This window comes from Camelus ferus, chromosome 16, assembly GCF_009834535.1.
Source record: "Camelus ferus isolate YT-003-E chromosome 16, BCGSAC_Cfer_1.0, whole genome shotgun sequence".
NCBI classification, from domain to species: domain Eukaryota; kingdom Metazoa; phylum Chordata; class Mammalia; order Artiodactyla; family Camelidae; genus Camelus; species Camelus ferus.
This window is the reverse complement of record NC_045711.1, coordinates 39,179,928-39,199,177: the sequence shown is the minus strand read 5'-3', so window position 1 is coordinate 39,199,177 and position 19,250 is coordinate 39,179,928. Positions and strand designations below refer to the sequence as shown.

The 19,250-nt window shown below is 45.5% G+C and overlaps 1 protein-coding gene across 1 annotated transcript in view; it reads left to right on the top strand.

The window, feature by feature from the left end:
• The window catches only part of VPS53 (VPS53 subunit of GARP complex), a 118,379-nt gene that overhangs the window by 81,150 nt on the left and 17,979 nt on the right, over positions 1 to 19,250 (top strand). The window contains exons 16-19 of the mRNA XM_006184981.3: positions 3,559 to 3,641; positions 4,564 to 4,642; positions 13,637 to 13,785; positions 17,865 to 17,934. Coding sequence (XP_006185043.1) covers positions 3,559 to 3,641; positions 4,564 to 4,642; positions 13,637 to 13,785; positions 17,865 to 17,934 — 381 coding nt within the window. The remainder of the gene's footprint in view (positions 1 to 3,558; positions 3,642 to 4,563; positions 4,643 to 13,636; positions 13,786 to 17,864; positions 17,935 to 19,250) is intronic.

The following is a 19,250-nucleotide window of genomic DNA, read 5'->3' as shown; positions in this document are numbered from 1 at the left end:
CATTCACTCTCAGGGGTGTTACTAGGCTCAGCGAAAATCCTCTCCTGAAATATTACATGGCATTCTCAGTCTGCCTAAACAAATAACCATTGTTTGGATGCTGACGTTCAGGAACTGGGAAGCAGGAAAGGGTGATGCCGCTACTGGAGCTCCCATTAGCAGAAGGAAGACCCAGAAGAATTTTCCATCAGCCTAAGACGTGGGATTAGACGTTCCTTTCCACATTTGGCCTGGAATTCACCGAAGGCCAAGAGAAAGAAAATAACTGGGGAAGGTTCTGCTCTTCCTCCCTTTTTGGGTTTATTATTTGCACATGTCTAGGTCACAGGAAGGCAGTCATAACTTACGGTTCAGACAGGCACCTGTGAGCCAGAGCAGGAGTACAGGAGGCCAAATAAGGATTCCCCCCAAAACTTCACAGTTGAGGTTAAGCCAACTAGAGGTGAAGGCAGGAGCATGCTCTGCGTGGGGACATGATCACACTGAGTCACACAGGAAATGACCTATAAAAGTTGGGCCTTGGAGCCCAAGACAGCAATCCGTTTAGTCCCAGAAGTCCCAGGGCAGGATGACAGTATCTGTGAGGACCTCCAAGGTGGGGGGTCCCCGAGTTCTTTGATGGAGAAACACAATTGAACTATTTTGTGTGTGTGCAGAAAGAGAAAAACTTACACACTTAGAAAAATAGTATTTTAAAAGTGAAATAATCATGGTACTGAAAAATCTATTAAATTAATAACTCTTAATCTATCACCCTCCAATAATCATATTAGCAATTTGGAGTATTTTCTTTCAATCCCTTTTCATGAACATAGTTTCGTGCCCTGTAATTAACTTAATTCGCATTCGTATCCTTTTGTTGTTCCTCACATCACAGTGTTAGCATTTCTGTTGCTGTCATGTCTCCATTACTGTGATGGTTATGGTTATGCAATATTCCAGTAAGGGACTGTCCCATAAATTATTTAACAGTAGCCCTGATAATTGTTTATGCATACTTCAAGTTTTCACTTTTATGAGTTACCCTACAGAGAACATCTAATACGTTTTTCCCTGTGGACTTCTGGCCTGCAAAACTGTGAGAGAACAAATTTCTGTTTTAAACCACCAAATTTGTAGTACTTTGCTATGGCAGTCCTGGGAAGCTAATTATAGGAGCACAACCTGAATAAGCATTAATGACCAAAGATGAGACGTATGAATAGATCAGTGAGAATATTAGCTACAATGTATTGAAAACGTCAAATATGTTTAAATCCATTTGATTGTAATGATTTTTTTTTAATTCACTTGTCACCTTTGAAGATACTAAGAAACCATTGGTATAAATTGAATACTGGTAAATAAAGGGAGAGTTTTTACCCAGCCTTTCTGATCTGACTTGTGCCTCAGGATAACCAGATCACTAACAATGGGATATACGTCTTTGTAGCAGATTTTCAGGTAATAAATGAAGAAGGAAAGGTAGAATTTGAATATCATTCTTTTATATCTCCTGATGGAATAATAGATCTGGGCACTGACCATCAGCGGCTGCTGACATTACAGAGAGACAACCAAACATCATGTATCTCCTGATGCAAATGCACTACACCATCATGAAGTAGTTTTCTTTAAAAAAAAAAAAAAAAAAAAGGAACCTGAATGTGATCAAGCTTCTACATCAAACTGCAATTTACAGGAAATACAAGGGACAGAGGAACATGTTAATAAATACCTTGTGGATGCAGTCACTATCCAAACTATGAGAAAATCTACAGAGCAAGCAACCCAGTTTCCTTGAGAAAAAATTACAGGAGGTGGGGGGATGTGCAAAAAGAAATGGAGGAAGAAACCAGAGACTTAAGAATCCAAGCAATGAAGAATTGAAAAATAATACTTAAAAAGCCAATGCCAATAATGTGTCAATATCTGTTGATTAATTGTAACACTTTTACACTTAACACCTGCATAGGGCATGCCTTCCTGAGATCCTTATGAAGTACTTATTGTGCACCAGGCACTGGAATTGGTGTTCCCAGCAATGAACAAAGGAGACAAATTTCTTACTGTCATGGAATTTAGAACTGATAAGGAGGCAAATAATAAATAAGTAAGCTCAGATATAACCTTAATTTTGTGGTAAGTGCCAGGAAGGCAGCAGGTGTTGCCTACTGAGGTGGAGTAGTCAAGGAGGGCCTCCTTGAGGAGGTAATATTGAAGCAGAGACCTGAGAGTTGGGAAGGAGACGGCCAAGTGAGGAGCCTGGAAGGGCTGGGGGGATGGTGGGAGCAAAGTAAGAGAGCTGGTGAGGAGGGGTGAGCAGGGAGTGTTTCAGGGAGGGAAAGTAGGAAATGTGAAGGCCCTAGAAGGGGAAAGACCTTGGCGTGTTTCAGAACCTTAAGGGGTCTGTATAACTGAAGCCAGGCAGGCAAGGGACAAAGCAGGATGTGGGCTGGAGAGCTCAACCGGACCCAAATCATAGTTATAAGTTGGGAGTTTATCAGGGAAAGGCTGCCGAAGGGTTAAGCCTTGTAGCCTGTGCCATGTTTTGTTTCCCCATAAAGGTGTAGGTTGTTTCCAGTTTTTCACAAACTGGAAGCATAAACAACACCAGAATGTGAGCTTTATGAGAAAAGGATCTTATCTGGTTTCGTCCACTGACTTACTCCCTTCCACTGTCACAGAGCCTGGCACAGAACAGGCTTTGCGTAAATATTGGCTGAATTCATGAATGCACCAAAAAACACGTGCGGATGTTCGTACCTTGTTCTCATTACTCATTGAAATTGATTTCTAGATGTGAAATTGCTGGCTTAAAGAGGGGGTATATTGAAATGTTCGCTTTTTAAACAAATTGCCTTCCCAAAAGTTTACATTAATTTACCCACCCCTAAGAGGCATTTTTAAATTTAAGACAAAACATTCATTATTCTGAGAGTTTGTGTAATAAATAGGTATTAGGAATGCTAGGGGAAGCAGGTCCCAGGATGTCTGGAGATATTTACAATTCCCAGTCAGTTGTATATTTCTCTGAGGCGGCTGGGAGCGTTTCTCCCCTTGGCTGTGGGCTGGTGAAGGCAGGGGCTGTTCCCTCTGTTTACCTCAGTGTCCCCAACACCTTAGCACGGCGGGTGGCCCATCCCAGGGCTCAGGGAATACTTTACCTGGCTTTATTGCCACGCACCACCGGAGGCTTCCAGTGTCGGTGCTGAGCCTGCAGTTCACAGGGCAGGAAGTATCCTAAAACTGGGGGGTCTTTTTTAAATTAATGAAGCGCATCGTCAGTATGTCATGAGAATCAAGGACAGTGATGAGCCAGAGCCCTTTGGAGGAAGGTTGATTCCTGGCCCTACCACTCACTGTCGTGGGGCGGTCACTCCTCCATTTCCTCATCTATTAAATGGGAATAATAACAGAATCTTCCCCATAGAACTGTGACAGTTGAATGAGTCCATACACGAAAAGTGCCAGGAACTGTACCGGAGCCATCACTCTCGGTAGATGTTACGTAGTCTTATCATGGTGCTCCTTCCAATAATCATTAAGCACATTATCCTTTCCCTCACTTTCTAATAGCTGGAAGAGAAACTCAAGGAGAAGGTTGACGTAAGTCTGACTGAACGAATCAATCTGACTGGAGAAATGGACACATTCAGCACGTATGTATTTGTGCATCTCTGCTCGAGGCCTGCCCTCACCCCTGTGCAGAGAGCACATCCCAGGCCATTGGCTTTAGGTCTCTGCAGAATCTGAGAGGTTTCCAGGGCCTTCTGTCGGATCAGGATTATTTTTTCCACCAGCTACTGAGAAGCCGTGGAAGTTGGGGCAGCTGCCCCTCATTCTGCCTCCTCAGCTACAGTCATTTTTAGTTTCTGGGGATTTTGTGGTTGCATTATCTTGAAAAACAAGAGGGAAAAAAAATCCTTCCTTGGCTGTTCCTGCAGGAAGGTCAGGCCCAGGGCCTCCTCTACCCCCTAAATCCCCAGAGGACCAGCCCCACCTCCAGGGTTTTAGGATATAAAGTGGAAGCAGCCTGATTTTAGCCACGTGGGGGTTGTGTGTATTGGGGTGGGAGGGTGTCTGTCCAAGGAGTTACAGTGGTAAAGCTTTCTTGAAACAGTTCTTGCCCTGATGCTACTTTGCAGGATTTTGTTGTGGTCATTCAGTGAGATCCGGGGAGCCCAAGCCTCTACCATGTACTGAGGAAAAATCCAAATTCTCTTCTTAGTTCATTTCCTCTCTTTCTCTCAGCTCCGCCCACCCCCCAAGATCTGATTTAAACATTTTGGGCCAACAGGTACCTTTGGAGGGGGCTGCGAAGAGGGGTTCTGGGTGTGGAAGTTAGGGAGACAAGCCATGGAGTCCTGTGTCCTGCCCAAGTGGGGACACACCAAGCAAGACCAGGACACACAGCAAGAACGAAATGCTCCTCATGGTCATTCATTCTCCTCTGAAAGGAAACTCAAGTTTTCCTGGTGAAGTGATTTTTACACGGATGCCTAAAACGTCTGGAAGGGGCTGTGTCTCTCTTTCCGCAGTCCCGTTTGTCCATTGTGCCCACAGCGTGTGTTTGATTTGCAGTGTCATCTCCAGCAGCATCCAGCTGTTGGTGCAGGATCTGGATGGCGCCTGCGACCCCGCCCTGACGGCCATGAGCAAGGTGAGTTTCAGGAGGTGCTCCGCCCCAAATGTCCAAGAGTGAGCCCAGGTGGCTTCTCCCGGCCCTTGCCTCTAGCTCCTTTCGACTCTTCCATGCTGAAAGGAGGAGAAGGGAGTTTCCCCAAGTGCCCCATTGATCTTGCACCTGAAGTCAACTGCTGGTCCTTTGAGAATGAAGCGGGAGCGGGTGTGGTTCGTAGGTCTACAGGCGAGGTTGACACGGGCTGAGAACCCTTAGTGTGGCCTCCCCAGAAGGGGTGTCACTCCCGACCCATCTTCATCCTTGCCTCCTGAGAGGTTTTTCCAGCTCCTTCTGAGCTCTGGTGCCAGTGCAGGATTATTTGATCAGGTTGTGGACCCTGGTTTGCTAATACCCTGGTGGCCCACCAGTCAGCCCTCAGTCCCCAGCCCCCTCCTTTGACTGACTCTTAACCACGTGCTGCCTCATTTGGCTATTTGGCTTTTAAGTGCCTATGTCTTTTCTTTCTAAATTCCTGAAGTGCATGGACCACATAGAAGATAGAAGATTCATTTGTTAATTAATTAGTTGGAAATAGGCAGTTCTTTGTTGATTTCTAAGCCAAATAACATGAAGCTGCCCACTCTTCCAGAGCAGGGGTCAGCGAACTACAGCCGGTGAGCCACATCTGACCCATGGCCAGTTACAGTGTGATTGGAACACAGCCGTGCACATTCATTTATTTACTATCTGTGGCTGCTCTTGTGCTGCAGTGGCAGAATTAAGTCATTGCAGCTGAGACCACATGGCTGGCAAAGCCTAAAATATTAACTGCCCGGTGCTGTGCAGAGGAAGTTTGCCAGTGCTGTTCTAGAGTCATAGACTCTTGCAGCATTCTTACAAATTCTGGAGGAAGACCTTCCCTGGGGCATACCGGCCAGTAGCAGAGTTCAGTGGAAAGAACACTGGCTTCAGAGTCAAACAGACCTAACTTTTTTCATTTTTCCTTTGGGTGTGTGGAGCAAATAACTTACCCTCTCTGGGCCCAAGTCACCTCATCGGTACATGAAATGGGGCCTCTGCCTCCCAGAGCATTGTGAGGACAGAGCCCAAGGAGAGTTCCTGGCCTGGTACCTGTGAACCGTGGTCCTTTTGTCAGGAGGAGCAGCTGTGTCACAAGGGTGTGTTAGCAGACATTTGGTCTGAATTTGGTTTTGTAGTAGACTGTAAATATTTAACAAAAATAGGGCGAAAACCAAAACTTAAGCTTCAGGGTTTTAGGAAGCTCAGTGGGGAGTCCTGAAGAGCTGCCATCACAAAGTTTCCATTCAAAAATCAGATGCGGATGGGTGTTTCCAGCATCCTAGTGTTGACGAGGATACTCCGAGCAGGCAAACTGAGGCTCACCCATTTTCTTAAAGGAACGTGACTCTGAAGATTCGTTCTGTGGGCTCTGATTATCCCCCTGCTGCTGGTGAACCTTCCCTACATCCTGAATATGATCTGTTCCAGCTGCCATCTCTCCTGACCTGCCACACACTTTAGATTGGAATGCAGCTGGCGAAAGAATTTTTACATTTACCAGAGGAAGAGTGGATTTTTTTTTTTCTCAGTAAAATAACAGTTGTAGGGCGTTTAACACTCCAGGTGTTGCTTATATGAACTGTCAGCTCATTAGGTGGATTTCCTTCAAACTGCCCCCACCACCCATTTCTCCCCCAGACTCACACCAGCAAATATTAACAGAGACCATACCTCCAGAATCTTTTGTTTATATCCTAGCAAAACCACAGACTTGGGAACGCAGCAGCCATTACTCTTTGTCTGAGTCTTCTGGAGTTCTAGCAAAATGAAATCCATGTGATGAAAATGACCAGATATAAACAAGCCAAGTGGCCACAAACTGACTGAGCACAAGCTCTCTGTTATTTGTGCCTGCATTCTGTTCTGTGTCCTTTCTTCTAGGATTTTTTAAAACTTCTGTTTTGTGGTCATGCTTATTCCTGTCTGTGATTCCATCATTTTTGCTGCTAGTTGAAACAGTTCAATTCGGACTCTGTCCAAACACGGTGCCAGGAGTTGCAAGGCTGGAGAAGATGTGGACCTTGTTCCAAGGTGCTTAGTTTCCAGAAAGTGTGGGATGAGAAATGTGTGGGATGAGAGGAAGGCCCCAGTGACTGCAGTGTAAGGTACACAGAAATCAGTACCATAAGAAAAGTACAAAATACATCCTGCTTAAAGGAAAGAGTTCACAGCCAGGTGGGGAAGCAAACATTGTCTTCTTAAGGAAGTGGCATTTGAAATAGACCACCAATGATGGCGAAGTATTGAACGAATTTGTGGCAAGAAGGACATTCTGAACTGAGTGACGATATGAGCGAAGGTTTATAAAGTTAGGAAAGCTCAGAACCTTGATGAAGTTGCCAGTCTCATTACACATCTTTAGAATTCCGTGGAGAAACTCTGTATGTACTTGTATCCCCAGAGTCAGGATTGGAAATGAGGGGAGGGTATAGCTCAGTGGTAGAGCATGTGCTTAGCAAGCATGAAGTTCTGGGTTCAATCCCCAGTGCCTCTATTAAAAATATATATGTATAAATAAAAATAAAACTAATTACCCCCCCCCCAAAAAAACCTGGAAACAGGGCTGCCCTTAAGGAGTTTATATTCTGGTGGAGCAAAAACTTAGAATAACCGATGCTGTAAATAAATGTATTTTATAAATGGTGAGAAAATGAGCGTTGGGCTCACCAAAGTGGATCGGAGAACACAGAGGGGCAAAGGTTGGTAGAAAATCCACAGGAATAGGTTTAAATGGGCCCAGCCCACGTGGAGAAAGCGAAATATGGGTTTAGTGGTTTCTCTGAAACTTGAGATTACAGTAGTGTTGCTGATAAGTTATGTCAAAATTGCCTTTCAGACCACTTTCCCCTCCCATATTGCGTTATTTTCTCAGTTATTTTCTCAGCTGAGCTCTGGGAGATGATAGTAAGTTGTTATTTATGGAGTATTTTACCAGGAATCAGCACCCAAATGCATTATCTCATTGAATTCTGAGAAATACGTAAGGTAACTATGTTACTTCCTTCTCACTCTCACAGATAAGGAAACTGAAGCTCAGAGAAGTTAGGTCACGTGTCAGATCTCTTCGCTAACTTTTGGCAAAGCCAGGATTCAAACTCACTCTCTATAGGATTGTACCACACCATACTTAGTCTATCTGGCATGTGTGGAAACTGAGGCAAATCAGCTTAAGTATCTTACCTAAAACCAGGAGAGTGATGTCGGCGTGCACCCGGTTCTGCTGTGTTCACGCGAGTGTGACTTCACTTGACCGTGAGCCCTTCAAGCGGTCATCTGCTAGGGGCTGGTCTTAAGCTTTTCTTGATCTGCCACCATGACTTCTCCAGGGGAGAAAAATAATTGAGCCGCCAACCCAAGTATTCCAATCTGCTTTGCGTATTTCTCCCTAAAACCAATGAATTGTCATTCTGGTGTGTTTGTTGATGGAGTTTCTTTTTCATAATACGCCCAAAGCCGTAAAGCTTTATAATCAAAGAAGTCAAAATAAAACCAAGTCTCTTGATTCTTGACAAGGAAGTTGTTGGAGTGCTTTGGTCGAAATGTGAAGAGTTCTGTCTTTTAAATGTAAACTGCAAATTCTAAAGAATTAGTATGTCTGATTATGGCCTTACAAGTAGGATTTTTTTAAAAAAATCCATGGCTTACTTAAAAGGAACCATTGGTCCCGTGGTCCGCTCCTCATTCTATCCATTTTCCTAGGGCTTCTCACATCACTAAGTTGAAAGAATCTAAGTCTCTGTCCAAAATCAAACAGACTTAGTTTTTTGCCCATTAATGGTAGTTTTAGAGGGGAAAAAAAAAAAAAGAAACTGAACAAATTAAATTTCCTTACAGTCTGGCATGTAAATTCTATTAGGTTTCAAGATTGCGAACTTTCAAGATTGTGAACATGTACTCATTTAGGAGGCTGCATTACTATCCCCCAAAGACATTTCAAAATAGCTAGAACAGTCCTCAAATCTGTTCTCATTTTCCCCAGTCATTAAAATGTAGATCTGTTTCAGGAGGCCCACAGAGCTCCATGGTTAGAAACCCTCAGTTTCACTTTCCATCTATAATCAAAACACATTTCTTTCTTTCTTCATAAAGGAGTCTTTTTTTTTTCATTATGACTTAAGCAAATCACCTTCATTATAGAAAATTACAGATTTTTAAAAAGAAGAAATTTTGAATCACCCATAATTCCAATTAATAGACATATGTCTATCTTTCTTTTTATGCATATATTTTAAATATAAAAAGTTTATACTTTTCGTGCTATATAACCTGTTTTTCTCATTTAGCAGATTTTAATAGTTTTCTGCATCATTTAGTATGGAGCTAGGGTATTTTTAGATTATGCAGTATTCCACAGTACGCAGTACTTACTGTTAAAATCGTAACAATAATTAACACTTGCCATGGAATTAGTACATGCCAGGCACTATGTTAAGAGCATTCCATGCACTGTCTTCCAGTAACTAAATAGCTTATAGATATCACCATCATCCCAATTTTACATCAGAAAACGGAGGCTCAGTGAGGTTTGGTAACTTGCCCAAGTCACACACTTAGCAGGTTGCAGGCAGAAGTAGAACTCGTGACTGACGACTCCAGATTCCCGTATCTGAAGTACTGTCCTCTACTGCTGCTTTTACAGTGCAGATGATCATTTCACTTGTGATGGATTTTTAGGGTATTTACAATTTTTCACGTTTATTAAGTCTGGCGATGGACAGCTTTGTGTGTGTGTATGTGTTTTCTGAGCATTCATAAGTATTTGGATTAATTGCCATAAAGGGAATTGCAGAGATCGAAAGCCATGTAAAATGCTAAGATTTTGGGTAGATATTTTCAAATTGCCTTTAAGAAAGGTTATGCAAATTCATCTTCCCATTGGCCCTGCAGTGAATGGGGGAAAAAAATCTGTATCTATATTTCTGTGTCTGTATGTCTTCTTAAAGCCTCTATCGCTCCGCTTTCTATCCTGGAGCTTCTTGATTTTCTTCCTGGAGTTAAGGAACGTGTGTTCTCGAGCACAGAGGTTAGAAGAGTCATTCTTCTCTCCCCCTCAGCACCACCGTCACCACGACCGCATCATCTCGTTCTGAACTTAGATTTTGCTTACCCCACTTCCAGTTCATTTAAGGTAGTAACACTTCTTTGGGAAAGCAACATGGTAAAGTGGAAAGAACATGGACTTTGCAGTCAGTCAGACCAGTGTCTGGATCTCAGCCCTGCTGACTCTGAATCCTGCTTCATTAAGCAAGTCACGGGTTGTCCTCCAGCCTGTCTCATCCAGAAAGCAGGTGTGATAATACCTCCTTCACGGCATCATTGTGAGCAGTAGGTTCACAGGAACCTGTCAGTCATGGTGCTTGGGACATAGGAGGTGATTGATCAATGTTCCTCTTTTTTATTCCCCACGTGGTACTTGGTTCAGTGGTTATTCCAACACAGTCCTTGCTGTACATGGTGAGGGTGCCTAGAAACAGCAGGTGCTTGTTGTGTGAGAAAAGTAGCCGAGACACACAGTAGAGTGCAGGTGAGCATTCGTGCAGCCTCCACAAACCAGCCAGAACCGTACACTGACTGGTCGCCCGAGTGTCCCAGACTCCGGATATCTGAGTCTGCGCTCTCTGTGTCTCTAGTCCTGTGATCCAGATGAACGTGTGGAAATTTGAATTTTCAGTTGAGGAAAGTTAGCCTTCTCAGGAGGCCTCTTTCCAAGTTCCACAGGGCAATGGAGAAAGACAAGTCCCACAGAAAGCTGGTGATGGAGCCCGTCCTCGGATCAGGGCGTCGGTCAGGATACTCTGCCACCGCAGGCTCGCGGTGGGGAGAGCGGTTGTCTCCCCAACCTTCCCTGTGACATGGTGACACCAGCCACACACTCCTTCCTCAGGCAGCAGAAACCACAGGCACTGGCGATGCCCCAGGCCTCGCAGCCTCTCCCTGTGGCTCCATGTGGGGTCCCGGGAGCCCTGGCATCGTCATCTTGATCCTTCCCTTGCTTGTTTCTGTCAAGCCTGCATCCTAGTTACCACTTCTTTTGCAAACTGTTTTTCTTGTTGTCTTTGTAGCACCAGTAGTGTTCAAACCCTGCCCCTTAAACAAAAAGCACAAAAGGAAAAACTTGAAATCTGGAGGGGTAAGTGGTAAATGTCAGGTGCAAAGTTTACCTGGAAAAGTTGGCGTCTTATTTCCACCAGTGGTTTTTCACGATGTGTGTTCTTAAGCACAGGCTGCCCTTTGTGTCCCCTTTTGGAAGAGAAGTTTGCTTGATCTCTGTGTATTCCATTAGCTTCTCCTTGAGAAACCGGGTTCCCCTTAAACTAAGGCCCAGTTCAGTGCTTTTTGTTTTTCTTTCTTTTAAATTATTTTTGACCAGTGTCTAGGAAGCAGCCTGGTGTGGTGCTTGGGCTTTAGGTGAGCCTGGGCTCCCTCCACTGTGCCGTTGACCTCTGTGTGACTTTGGGCAGGTTACCTCTCCTCTTTGACCTTTCTGAGTCCCCTAGTCTCCAAGACTGTGGTGAGAACTAAGATCACGAATGAATAGTATGGGAGATGATGTAGGCCAAGCGCCAGGCCAGGCAACCTGCACGTGGTAGGTCCTGATGTCGGGCTGTTGGGCCATTCGCATTACAGCCCAGACCTAAGTCAGCGGGGTGGGCGAGGCAGGTGTCCATCTGAGGCCGTGGCCCGACAGCATCTGTGCCAACTATATTTTACATATTTTTTAAGAATATAATCAAAGCAGTGTCAACTTTCATTGTTCTCCAGGACTTTAAGTTCTTTTCCTTCACTAATCTGACAGATTTAAAAATCACAAATCCGCAAGGCTTTGGCCAATACTTCTCTTAACTTGACTGGGGGAGTCCCACCTGGATAAAGCATTAAAGCAGATCAGATCTTTTCACGTAGATTCCCAGAGTGGCCGCGTGCGGACGTGGCCAGGGTTGATCAGCAGGAGGGAGCCCTGCAGCGGAACGTGGACCCCCGCCCCACGTGCATCTTGCCCCAGCGATGCCTTCTCACTCACAGCAGGTTATGTCACCACCTCTCTCTGTGGCCATCTCCTGTTAATGGAGGACTGTGATGCTTAGACCGTGGCTGATGAACTTTTTGAGCTGTTGAAACATAAACTGCTACCAGCTTGGGAAGCAAAAGTCGTTACTATGGGAGAGCTTTGTGTCGATTGGAGGGTGGGGTGGCAAGCTCTCCGCCCGTTCTGGCCTGCGGTCCCAGGGCCTTCTGCCCCGAAGTTTGACAGTACCTGTCAGTTTTGGCCTCACCCAATGGGCGCATTTAAAACCCCTGAGGATGCTCATTGTTTGGATGGGTGAGATCTCTCAAATCAGGTGGGAAAAGAAGCCTCCTGAATTAAATAGGAGAGAGTGAGGAGAACATTACACTTAACCAAAACATTAGAACGTGAAGTCCATTCGTATTAGACCTCTCTACCATTTCTCCATTCTTTGTTTTTATTTTTTTCCTAGTTAAAAAAAAAAGATAGAGATTTTTCTCTTTCTGGAGCCTTGCTATGAAACCCTGCATAAGACGTCACGTGTCTGGGCCTGGGTTTTCTTCTCTGTGAAGTGAAGATGGAGACGCCTTCCTGCTTTTCTGTGGTTCTGTGCTTACACACACCTAAAGCTTTTAGGATGGAAATACTTGCTGATTTGAAGAAACATTAGGACACAACATAGAGTCATTTGAGCTTCCCAAGAGCTGGGGGATCGTCCACATACAAGATGATTCCTTTAAACAAGTTCTCTTGGTATTGAATTTTTCCTTTCCCCGAGAGCTCTGTAAAACTTGTATTTCTTGCCAGAGACATCAAGGCCCTCAGAATGACTGCCCTCCTTCTATGAACGTATTATATGGTGTGTGTTTGGCTTAGGATCTTTCTGACGGACAGCCCAGCTGCATTCTGAGAGGCCGACTCAGCACAGCTCCTCCACGCATCCCCGCTCCTTTCCAGGATTGAGGGGCCCGGGCCCTGTCAGCTCCGGGCAGGCTGGGAGTGCCCTGCTTTTCACGGTCTTACCCTCTTACCTGCCCCTCGTGTCTGTCAGCCAGAGATCCTCTTCCCTCTCCCTTGATTGAAATCCCACATAATCCCAAAGGCTCTTGGAGTAAGAGTTTAATGTTTGATTATGGAAGTTTTCAATTATATACAAAAGTAGAGAAAACAGAAAAGTAGAAGAAATAAGCTACAAAAAAAGTAGAGAAAATGAGCTCCAAGGGTGTATTGTACAACACAGGGAAAATAGCCAATATTTTATAATAACTATAAATGGAGCATAACCTTGAAAAATTGTGACTCCCTGTATTGTACACCTGTAACTTACGTAATATTGTACAGCAACAATGCTTCCCCAAAAAAGTAAACAGTACACTAAACCACATGTACCCGTCACCCAGCTTCACACACTTTTCATCTGCTCCTCCCAAGCCTGATCTCACAAGTCAGATCACTTCTGGTTTCCTTTTCTAAAATCCCCGACTCCTCCCAGTTTACTTGAAAGAAAGCCCCAAGTTAACACTCGTCCAAGTTTCACTTTGTTACACCCAGCCACCTCTCTGGCCTCCCAGGCTGCCAGTCTGCTCAGAAGCAGGTGTCCCTCCCTTGTCCCCCCACAGTCCCTTCCCTGCGGAACAACTCATGGAAGAGTAGGATCCAGCTCACCTGCCTGGGGAGGGTTCCTTTGTAAGGCTCACAGATGGGAAGGGAAGGCTGTTTCAAGCATGAGGGGGACAAGGTAGGAAGAGGTATCTGACTCATACCTCACTGTCTTATTCACAGTTAGCTCCTGTAGACTGGGAGAGACAGGCTCCCCAAGACAAAATGGCAGCTGTGACAGCACACCGTGGCCTCACTTCCACTCCACCTGCCCCATCCCTGGTAACAGGTAAGGCTCTCCTTCTGCGAAGGCTCTAAAGGCTTGCCTGCCCTGTCTCTGTTTTCAGATGCAGTGGCAGAATGTGGAGCACGTTGGTGACCAGAGCCCCTACGTCACCTCTGTCATTCTTCACATTAAGCAGAACGTCCCCATCATCCGTGACAACCTGGCTTCCACACGGAAATACTTCACTCAGTTCTGCATTAAATTTGCAAAGTAAGTCCTGAAACGTCCCCATCCCTGGGTTATTCTGACTGCCACACTGACCCCGATAAACGTACAGTCCAGAGGTCCCCATCAGCCACCTAATTTGTTTGTGCCCCGAAGAAGCATGATAATAAAACTAAATTTGCCACTTAAATTCATAAATAACAGTAACAACAATAGAATCACCCACCCCATCAAGGCAGAGAGAAATGAGTTGGGGGCTTCTGTTTGTAGGCCTAACAGCACCCCTGCCTCCTCCCAGGTTTGGATAATTATAACTATTTTTCAGTGATTTCATGGATGCAGATTATAAGCTTTTTAAGGGTAGGAACCATCACTTCTGTTTCTTCTGAGCCTTCTCTTCCTCCTTCCCCATAGGACTTATTATTGTAGCTGCCACAATGTGTCCACCAGTGGACATCCCTGAGCCCAGGGAAGGTGCTAGAAAGGGGACAGAGCAAGTCAGGGACAGGCGCATTGCCAAGCAGGTGGAGTGAACACCGAGCTTTGTGTCTTCCTGCCTCGTCCTTGTGTGTGGCCATTTCTGGCTTGCTGTTGTAGATCGGGGGAACAGTTTGGTCCTTTGCCAGCCAGCATCCGGCAGGAGCACAGTTTCCCCTGAGACCGGACAACGTACAGGGTCAGCGTCTCCTCTGACCAATTATCAAACAAACATTTTGGCAAACTTCTCAGAGAAGGGCTTTGGGAAAATCAGCCCCGTCCAAGCTACTGAATTTAGGTTGTTCTCATCCAAGTCCCAAAGAGTGATTTAGGGCTCCAAGTTTCTGTCTCCCTGCGTCTCTCCCAGTTTGTATTCAATTAAGGCTTTCCCTCTCCGTCACAAATCAGCCCCTCAGGAGCAACACTTACGGAGTGGCTTGTGGCGTGAGCCTCAGTTCCCAGTTTGTCAGGAAAGGCTCCAGCGGACCCTCCAGGGAGGCGTTAACGTGTGCAGGATGGCGATGGACCAGGACCTGACATTCCCTTCCCTCTCCGAGTGCTCATTAGTGTGGTTAAAAGCCTTGCTGATAAATCACATTGTGACATTCCCCACAACCCCCAGGAGAAACAGTGTCTATAAAATTTTACTGTGGCCAAGAATCTCCAGCATGGCTGCACAGGGGTCTGATGATGGAGTTAATGTTAAAGTGAGGAAGGGGTCCTCTCGCTTCAAATGTCCCAGCACAAGCCTCACGTCTTCTCGGGGCCCTTTGCTTCTATCACTCAGCCCGTGTTGGGTGAGCTGGGAGTTAGATGCCCATGTCTCACATCTGGAAAAGTTTAACCTCTGATCTAGAAGGTGGTGTTCTGATTTAATGTATGGTACCCTCTCATCCTTGTAAAATCCTAGCTGAAGCCCAGAAGCCTCAAATGAGGGGCTGTGAGAAGACCCTTCTCCAGCCAAGAGAAATAACTGCCACCACTTCGATGGCTTGGGGGAGCCCCAGCCAGTTACCCATCACTTTGCTGGAACTCTTCCCCCAAAGACACGTCCCTGGTCCCTATGTTTTTCTCACCCCAACCGCTGTGGTCTAGCGCACAGTGCCAGTTCAAGGGCACAATCAATGCCTGCTCTAGTGTGCAGTAACTTAGGTTAAGAACTGCGTGTACCATTGCAATTAGTCATGAATTTAATCTCACGTTACTCATTTTGGCCTGGCTCTGGTTTAGAGCATGAAGAATCTCTTCCAGGTAGTCCCTGTTCTCACTCCCTCCTGATCAGCAGGCCTTCCCCTAGGTCTGATCTCTGAAGTTTGCGTTCCTTTCCCTTTAACTTCCTTTCTTCTCTCATTAATGCAAAGCCATAGATGTTTCCTTTTGCCTCCGTGTGGTCTCTGAAGCAGCAGCAGTCTCTTCTGTTTAGACATCCAGATCACCCCCCCCCCCCCGATTGAAACTACTGTTTGAGCCCTAAGCGACTTCCCTCATCCGCTAAGCTGATTCTCCTCTGTTCAGTAATGGAGGTGATAAGACAGATCCCTTAATAGAGGATAAAATGCGAAGTCATGTGTAAACTTCCTGGTAAAGTGCTGGTACCAAGCTGACATTTAAAAAGTGTTAGCTGCTCCCAGTATTATTTATTCAACGTGCAGTCACTTGAGCACCTGCTACATTCCAGACACGGAATTAAGTGCTTTGGCTTAATAGACATGGTCCTTCTTCCTTTGCCTTACAGTCAAGTGGAGGGAAAAAGACATGTAAGCAAATAAGTTTAACAAAGTAGGTAATGTATTAGATCTGTGGACTCTGCAGAGTATGGTGGAGGTGACAGAGGAAAGGCTTCACAGGAGAGATGTCCTTGATCAGGGTCCAGGAGATGTGTGTGTGCTGACCCACAAGGCTTTAGAGAGGGGCATTTCAGGCGGCGGGAGCAGTGTAAGGGGTAAGCAAAGGCATAGAGGCATTAAGTAGCCTACAGAATCATAGGATACTCAAGGAGCTCAGCCGGCTTGAAGCGTAGGGTACCGGTGCTGAGCAAGACAGGCTGGCGAGAGAGAATCAAGACAATCAAGGAAGCCCTGTCTGCCACTGTCATAAGAGTTTTAATCCAGGGAGGGTCTTGATCATACTTGTACCTGAAATAAATCCCTCTGACGGCTGCTGGACTAGGAATGATGAGGCTGCAGGCAAGCAGACTGGTTGGGAAACAGTTGAAAGAACTCGAGTTCTCAATCGATAGAGAAGATGAGGGCAGCAGCATGGGCGTGGTCAGGAGAGGTGGGTGTGGGCGTTCAGGGGAAGGGCTGGGAAAGGGCTGCATACTGTGGGTGAAGGCGAGGGTATGATGGTCTTGGAAAACCTCCTGGTTTCTGACTGGGGTGGCTGGGTAGGTGAGATCTGGTCCACTAAGCCTGGAATCCTGAGCAGGACTGGGTCTTGGATATGCTGGGGTGGAGGTACCAGTGCCGTTCTGGTGAGAGGTCCAGTACGTCACTGGATGTCAGAGTGGGCACAAGGCTTCAGGAAAAGATGTAGAGAGGTCAGAGAAGACAGAGGTCACAAGCCTGAGAGCAGCATTTGAAGAGTGAGGAGAGGATACTAGCCAGCCTTTATCTCCACCTCCAACTCCTGCCTCATGGCTGGGGTTCTCCCGTGGTCCTGGGCCCTGAGTTCTCCTGGTCAGTTCACTCCGCATCTGGCCCGATGACAGGATCTCTATTCCCCACATCCTCCTTCCTGCAACAGTACAGCTCAGCTTTCCCAACTCAGTCCTCTTCAGTGTTGTCTAAAAAGCCCTCCTGACCTATTAAAATGACATTCTCCCTTTCCCCCAAACCAGCATCATCAGGCCACCTGGCCCCCATCACCCTTCAGTCCCCAGTAAATTTTTTGGAGATCATGTATTTTTTTTCCTCCTGATCTGACAGTTACTCCCGTAGTAATTATTTCCTATTTTTGTATTTAAGATCCCATAACTACCTCATGGATATTCCACTATCATATCTATTAGGATGTTTTCAGCTAAGAGTAATAGAAGCCCTGACTCAGACTGACTTAAACAGAAGGGCGAATGTTTTATATCACATACCCAGAAGCCAAGAGACAGGACAGAGCCGAAGATGCTTGGTTCAGTGGCTCGGCAGTGTCACTTAGGACTCCAAATCTTCGCTTACCCTGCTCTCCTTGAGACTGGTTTCATCCTTAGAATGGTGGCACAATGGCAGCTCTAGATGTTATTTCCAAACACAAGAATACCCTTCAGAAGAAGAGAGTCTTGCCCCCACCGTGCAGTGAAGGCTTTCCCTCCAGCCCTACTGGACTGGCCTGGACCATGTCCCCACATCAGCACCAATCACCATGGGAACGCCATGTTCTGACTACCTGAGGCTAATTAGAATTCACCTCTGTGGTCTAGGAGGGATCAATTTTTCCCCAGCATCCCAAGGCCAGAGTTACCTAAATAAAACCAGGGCCTCAGTTGGAAAGCAAAAGAAGGCAGTGGGGGCCGGTGGGCCACAGTCACATCTACCTGAGTTCTCAGTTCTCTTATAGAAGGAAGTGGGGCCTTTAAAAAAAAAAAAAAGTTTCTGCAGTTCTTTACCAAAGAGACAATAAGCCTAATTTGTCACTTCTTTTTTAATCCACAGCTCCTTCATTCCCAAGTTCATCACCCACCTCTTCAAGTGCAAGCCAATTAGCATGGTGGGAGCAGAACAGGTGAGATGAAATTGGTACAGGGCTTCTCCTCACGGCCTTTGTCATCAATCAGACACATACCTTTCTAGTCTGAAATAAAACGATTTCCCCTATTTGAGGTCAGAAGGATGACCTGGCAGCTTAATTCATTTATCCATTTATTTAAAGCATCTTTGTTGAGCACCTACTGAGTATCCAGGTGTTGTTCTAGGCGCAGGGTGTATACCACAGTGAACAGGACAGAAAAGATCTCTCCTTCATGATGCTTACATTCCAGTAAGAAGGGACAGATAATACACAAGTTAATAAATTAGAAGATCATTTTAACTTAGGTATGCTCCAGGGTATAAAACTAGGTTATATGAAAGAGTATCTTAGTGGGGTGGGGGAGCAATGGCTTAAGATCAGATGATCCGAGAAGGCGCCTGTGAGAGCTGCGGCTTGAGGAGGACTCAGAGAAAAGTGTCCAGGCAGAGGGAGCAGCAAAGTTCTGATTTTTTTGGATCCCGTAGTGGCCAGGGCAGAGACCACTTGAGAGGAGCAAGCAAAGAAAGGCTTATCTTTTTGGTGCTGAGAAACTCTGGTCACCTCACCCAAGAAGGCTTCCTTGTTTAACCCCACTCTGCTCTCTTGAGCTCTGTGCTTCCGGACATCTCTTCATAGATGGCATCACCTCAGCACCAATGAGCTGAGTTCTGTGCTCCAGCAAAAACACCTCTTCTCAGCTGCCACCTGCTCCCACTCTGAGATTTGAGCAGCTTGAGTTTGGGGAGCAGTTTAAGCTACTTTAAAAAAAAACAAACAATAATATTCAGCCCCTAATTCTTTAAACACGTACTTAGACGCAAACTATTCATGTACTGATCATAAATGACTCTTATAAAATTAGATCCTCTCTAGACCTCTCTTTAGCAATACTTAGAACCTTTTTCAGTTACTTTCTGTATTTGAAAGAACTACATTCTTTTTGAAATAAATAATCACAATTAAATATTTTTAATTATAAAGAAATGAATTTGTAAGATTGGTAAACAGGTTAGCTTGGTATATATTCAATAGTGGAAAGAACTGCATTTTTAAGTAAGAACTATGTTTTTGAGTAAGAAGAATATATAATTCAGGACATTTCCATATCTCCTGCCCTTTCACCAAACTAGTGGTCTTGGTGGAGGCACCGCTCCCTCCCAGCTCCGTGACTTGCCCTCGCCCTGGGCCCTCGGCTGTGCTGGCCTGAGTGGAGCCTCAGGAAGATGGGAAGTGGGCCTGTGCCCTAGTGCATCAGGGGTCCCTCAGGGAGGGTCAAAGCCGGAGATGTAATACCTGTGACTGTCAGGCAT